Source organism: Nestor notabilis, unplaced genomic scaffold (assembly GCF_000696875.1).
Source record: "Nestor notabilis isolate BGI_N333 unplaced genomic scaffold, ASM69687v1 scaffold31309, whole genome shotgun sequence".
NCBI lineage: Eukaryota > Metazoa > Chordata > Aves > Psittaciformes > Psittacidae > Nestor > Nestor notabilis.
In genome coordinates, this window is record NW_009942873.1 from 2,793 (window position 1) to 9,013 (window position 6,221).

The 6,221-nt window shown below is 47.7% G+C and overlaps 1 protein-coding gene across 1 annotated transcript; it reads left to right on the forward strand.

Annotated features, from left to right (window-relative positions):
• Positions 1-257: 257 nt before the first annotated feature.
• LOC104411241 (chromosome unknown open reading frame, human C3orf18) lies at positions 258-5,672 on the forward strand. Its single transcript, XM_010021618.1, has 4 exons — positions 258-491; positions 1,893-1,918; positions 3,539-3,668; positions 5,592-5,672. Exons 1-4 carry the CDS (start codon positions 258-260, stop codon positions 5,670-5,672), a joined length of 471 nt encoding a protein of 156 aa, XP_010019920.1.
• The last annotated feature ends 549 nt before the right edge of the window (positions 5,673-6,221 follow it).

Sequence of the window (6,221 nt, forward strand, 5' to 3'; positions counted from 1 at the left end):
TGGGCATTTGTGAACTGTTCTCAAAAATTGTACTAGTACCTTGGGAAGCTTTGGAAAAAGTTCTGCCTGTCTCTGAGAGCTCTGCACTGCTCATTTGTTCTCATTCTTTCCTAGGCTCCTATGAAGAAAACCATCAGTGGTGATGCTACAGGACAGGTCCCACGTGAGGAGCCTCGATACAAAGGGCAGCTCTCTGCTTCTGTAGCTGATGGGTGAGGACAACAGCTTGTTAAAAGGAGCTACCAAGAGCTGACAGGATGAGTTACAGCTCACCCGCTGTGCATGACTTGTATCAGAGCACCACCACCACAGCCAGGCCAGGCCCAGGGACTACTCTGGATGTGACTGTACCAGTAGCAGCTACTATAAGCCCTGAGACTACCAGTTTCAACAGCACCAAAATTCCAGATATGGCCAGCACTGGGCCCAGCCTGAGCACGTTGCTGCTGTCCTTTGGGATCATTACTGTGATTGGGTTGGCTGTAGCTATGGTAAGAGATCCCTACTAAGTATTTTGTGGTCTGTTGAGGGTGGAGGGTAGGAAAGGGGTTTTAGGACTGGTTTGGGTTGTATAATTTATTTGCATACTGCTAAAGATTCACCCAGAACTGCTGGGAACTGATTGTTCCCAAGATCCCTTTCTTTATAAGGCCTTTATCCAGTGCTTCCGTATTTCTGCAGTCTCCTTGGGGTCTAATCCAAACGGGATGCTCAGCAGGCCTAAAGGAAGCCATATGCAGCATCAGTGTTTATTTTTAATAGCAATAGGAAGTTCAGTTAAAAGAACACAAAGCAAATTCTGTTCTGACTTAACTGGAACAGCTGTGTTGATTTAAACCTTGTCAACACTGGGGCCCTGCAAGAAAGTTCATCCAAATTAACTATTAAAGCAGACTGTTGAAAACTTTTATCTCCTCTATGGTCATGCCTTTTTTGAATTAAAACAGCCTGGATCCATTTTATTTAGGCTCATTTTGGGCTGTATTGCTGAGGTTCTATTTGTATTAGCAAAGTGCTGAGGGTTTGCTGTGTAACTAAACCTGCCATTAATGCTGCAGGCAGAAGCTTTCAGAAACTATAGTTCTGGGCCTGACACGGGCAATGCAAGTGCTGCATTTCTTCTTCTGATATATAACTACATCATTTACCTGCCAACAGAGAACAGAAGGTAGCAGCAAGCTCCCATTCCTCGTATGAGGAAGAGCTTCACTAACACAGCCATCAGAGGAGCCTACAGAGAGGGACTACTGCAACATTTCATTGCAGGCCCAAGGAGGAGTTATTCCAAAAGCCCTTAAGAACCTGGAAACATTATCCTGGAAATGGTCATAAGTTCCCAAGAGCAACAGCCAGCGTTCGTAGTTCTCAGAACAAGGCTCTGGAGGCCAAAAGCCTCACTTTCTTCCCAGCACAGCCACTATTACTGGCTGACACGAGGCAAGTCACTGAGCATGCCCTCTTGCTTCTTCCCTTCATACTGGGGAGGGGGTTACAGCACTTCAGCACTGTAGGGAATTTACAGATGGAAATCACAAAGAGAAGGTTCTTCATCCACTCGTGAACTGCAACACGCCTCCTGCAGCCACCAGAAACGTGCTGAGCTACACCTAATAATAATAATAATAATACACCTAATACTCTTACTACTACTAACACACCTAATAACAGGCCTCTCGAGCACTTAGTGTCAGACATGGTGTGCCACCAAGCTTACACTGATGCATATGGAATTTCAGTTTTGGTTGTCACTTCTCCCTTCCCCCTGCTTCAGTGTGCAGTGACACCAGACTTGCTGCACCTCCCTTCCGTGTGCCCTGTGCCCAAAATTTCTCTTCCCAGATGTTCCTCATACTACTGGGGCTGTTGTAATGATGGTTTTCTTTCTCCTTCAGGTTCTGTATATCAGGAAGAGGAAGAGGTAAGTTACATCTGTTGTTGGCTGCAGGGAACTCAGTGCCCCTCAAAATCCACAGAAGTGGGAAAGAGACAGCGAGATGGGGAGAGTGTAAGGGATGGCTGTCCAGGGAGTCAGGTGCATGTGAATGAGGCAGGGGTAGGGACATTGCACTCATGGTACTGACCCACCTTCTATCACCACAGCTTCAAAGACTCCTCTGCAGCTTTGGAAAGGAAAACATGGACGAGCAGGAGGAGGTTAGGGATCCTGCAAACTCTTCATGCTTATCTATGGGATGCACTAAAACAGAGCGAAGGATCACAAGAATACAAAGAAACTGGGAACTCTGTCATGAGAGGTGCAGATCTCACGTTTCAGCCATTCCCAGATGCCTATGTTTTCCAACAGCCTGGGCAATGACACTGGCCTTGCAAGGCTGACAGGCTGTTCAGCCTGTCACAGCAGCTGCCAGCAGCATAGTGTAGAGGTGCAGCTATCTACCCCAAAACTTAGTGTCTTGATTTCCTCGTTAAGCTACTGGCTAGAAATAGAGATGAGAGCAGCATGCAGGGAGACATGTCTTGATTCTTTTGTCTCTGACAGTAGAGACACTGGTGAAGAAGACCCATTAGATAGGGTACCTTCTCCATGCTTGACTCCTGGTGCCAGGCCTGGCCTGGCCACGGACTTTTAAGAAGTACTGCTGCCCAGTGTAAAATTCCCAAGCCAGACTCTGAAGCCCAAGTCTGGTACTCCCACAGGAGCAGCTAATGCTTGGCCTGCAAACATAGCACTGCTGGAGATAATGGTTGTATTGGCAAACCCATACAGAAGCAGGGAGGGAATGTGTCATCCTTACACTTGCCAAAATAGATATTTGTGGTGACACTGCCAGTAACTACTTGTGTGTTTCCCACCCTCAAAACTCAGCTACAGCCTAAGGCAGAGCTCTGTTTTCACAGGAGCATGCCCACCCATCCATCCTCCATCTCTGAGCTGCCCAGTATTGAGGAAGACCCCATGGGGTAATAGTTTATAGCTCTGTCACTTGGAGCGGTGATACAAGAGTGAGAACAGTCTGTCCATAAGCATCAGCCTCCTGTGAGAATCTCTTTCCTGTTTTCTTTTCATTATTTTCTATTCAATTTTATGTACTTCAGCCCCAGAGTTAAAGTACTGCTCTTAGGCCACTGGAGCCAGAAGTGGACTTCTGCTGGTAGACTCAGCGTAACATGGCAGGACTGGCTGTTGTGGGCAGAAGGAGAGGGAGAAAAGTCACAAAACGCCTAGGCAGTATGTTCCACTGTCTTTGTGCCTCCACATAAATCTTGATCTTTTAAGGTTTGGAGAAATTTAAATCTGTGTCTGATTCCTCTGTGCCTAATGCCTGCCAGCATAGGTTAGTGCGGGCAATTAATCCCTGTAACTGCTCTCTGGGTATCTTCCACTCCTGCCAGCTGTGTGTAGTAGGTTCTTATCCTCATCCCTGCAGGACAGGACATGACACAACCCTTATCCAGCAAGAGCAACAAGAGCAGAATCCCTTTACAGCAGGAGAAACAGCCTGCAGAAAGCCTCAGCACTGGGCAGCCTGAGCATCTGTCCTTCTCAACCAACCCTTTCCCTTCCCTCCGCGGGCAGGTTGGAGAAGCTACGGCACCAGCTCATGCCCATGTACAACTTTGATCCCACTGAGGAACAGGATGAACTGGAGCAGGAGCTGCTGGAACATGGGCGAGATGCAGCATCTTCGCAGGCATCGCAGAGCAAGGTAGGCAGCAGGGACCAGCAAGTCTGTTACTGCAACCACCGGCCCCTGCACTGCTTTTGTTAGAGTCAAGGAGTTTTTTGTAGGGTTGTTGGGTAAAGAAATCATGTAAGACCTCAGGAGGACTTGTCCCATCTCTGCCAGCCATGGAGATAGATAGGGGGTTTGAGCATTTTGGAGTGCTTAGGATAGACTGAAGGGTTAGGCAACTAGGACAAAGACCTTGAGGAGGCAAAGTGCTGGCTCTACTCAAGTAGGCAAGAGAAAAGGGCAACTTCAGTAATAAAGGGTGAGTTTACTACAGTTTACCAGGGCACCACAAGGGAACATTAGGATGAATGTCATTTTCTGGGAGGTGGGGTTTCAATGCCCTCGAAGTATTAAGGTTCCCTTGTCCTGGCCCTGAAAAGCAAATAATTCCCACCCAGTTTTAAGGTATTGCAGCTTTGCCTAAAGATGCAAGTATGTAACAAGGCCTTGCTGAGGGAAAGCCTGCAATCCTAACAGCTAACTGTGCTGCAAGCCCTGAAGAACACAGACAGAAAGCCTGCACATTGTTGTGGCATGGCACATCTGGTCTTGCCAGCCCCTCCAGGCCAACACTGCTGGGCACAGAGCAGGCATGGCTCAGAAAGAGAAAAGGGAAGAGAGTTCTCTATTTGAATTTGGGAAGAGGGGAAGAAGACTTTGCTTTGACCACTTCTGAGTTTTCAAAAGCATGCTGCATGCTGAGAAATTATAAGGTCATTACTGACCACTGACTTACTACATTTGTGAGTTAGGAAAGAGCTTAATAACTTGGCCAGCTGTCCAAATGGGTCTTTGACAAGAGACTATCTCCCTCCCCAGTGTACCAAGAGTTAGGAGAAATAGGGAAGAAGGGCTTCTCACCATCGTTTGCAGCCAGCTTCACAGTGTTTTGTTTCCTTTGTCACCACCACCACACAAAAAGCCTTTCCGAAAGCCAGAGCCAGCAGGCGTGGTTGGAACAGGTATGTCTTTTAGCCAGTGATGCAGCCTCCCCTTAGACCAGACATCTCTCCTTTCTTGAATTCTTCTCCAGCTGCTCTGTGTTGCCCGTGTCTTCCCTCGCTTTTCCAGTTCCAGGAGTTCTCCCAAACGCTTCTCAATTTCCCCACGCTTTACACCTTCAGATAATCTGTAGCAAGCTTAAGTGTGGGCAGAAACAGAAAGAGGAGGTAATAAGTACACCTGTAATTATAAAATATTTACCTGAAGACATGCTTCCCAACGTGCTAAAGAACACAAAGGAGATGTGTGTGCTGGAATATGAAAGTCAACATATTCCATACGCTGGTCTGGGAAAGCAAGAAATACTGTTGTATAAAAGCAAAGGATCTTGTCCTCCTTAGTAGCACATACTGGGAAAACATCAGATCCCTCTATTAGCACACATAGAGAATTTCCTTTCAGGATATAAAAGGAGAAATGATATGGCCAGAGTTAAACCTAGCACAGTAAAAGCAGATCCTTCCTATACAGGGCCTGGCCAGCAGGATATCTTAGATCCCTCCAGAGCTTGCTAATGCACAGATACCTCTACTTGGAAAGTCTCAAGTTTAAAGGCTTAACATAAGAGAGGGAGAGTCTAAAACAACAAAAGTTCAGTCTATGGCATGTTTTCAGGACTTCTTGGTACTTCAAGTCTTTTCATGCTGCCTTGATATAAATAATGAGAGCCAACAATCCAGTGATGTGGGGATTTTGAACTGACATGGGTGTGCTGACTTGCTCTCTGGCCTATTATATTTTCCCATCGCAGCCTTGTTAATGCCATGTTAGTGAGCCAGTCTCCCCTTTGCAAAGGGCGGAATGTAGTTACAATCCTGTGCAGTGTGTGCCCAAGCACATGCACCTGCGCGAAGGCAGACTTGCTGGGTCTCATCTTTCACTGCTTCAATGCAGATTCTGCTGACAAGTCAAGGAGCCCTCCAGAGACCCAGCCGTCTTGTGTTCACAGACGTTGCCAATGCCATCAATGCATGAACAGCACCTGCCCCTGCTCTGGGACCGCGCTGACACTGGGGACGATGGAGCCAACAAACCAGTGACTTCCCACAAGTATGGCCGGTCCACTGAGCCCAGCTGGTCACCCCGTTGGTTTGTGGTACAGGTGGGCACAAGCACTGGGAACTGTGGTCACTTTGGGAAGCAAACCCTTTGTGATGGCACTGGTGATTTTTTGGTGTGTCTGTTACCACTAAAAGGTCCTGAGCTCCATTGTCTGGGCTGGTGCTGACTGATACCATCTACCAAGCTGTGTGCTTAGGAACAGTGCCTGCTTTGTTGTAGATTAACTTGTCAGAGCAACATACGTGCACTTTCTGGGTCAGGGAAGGAGGTGCATGTTTCAGAGAGTTTCCCTGTCGGGTCTGTGCCACCAGACCCCGAAGGTGGTGATGAATGAGCCTCTCTGCAGAGTGAGCACAGCTTTGGCAGATCCTGGAGGGGGGTCTGGTGGCAAAGCCCCTTTGAGCGAGGAGAGCTGACTCCCCTGGCTGAGTGCCATCTGAGGCACGCCACAGAAAACATATA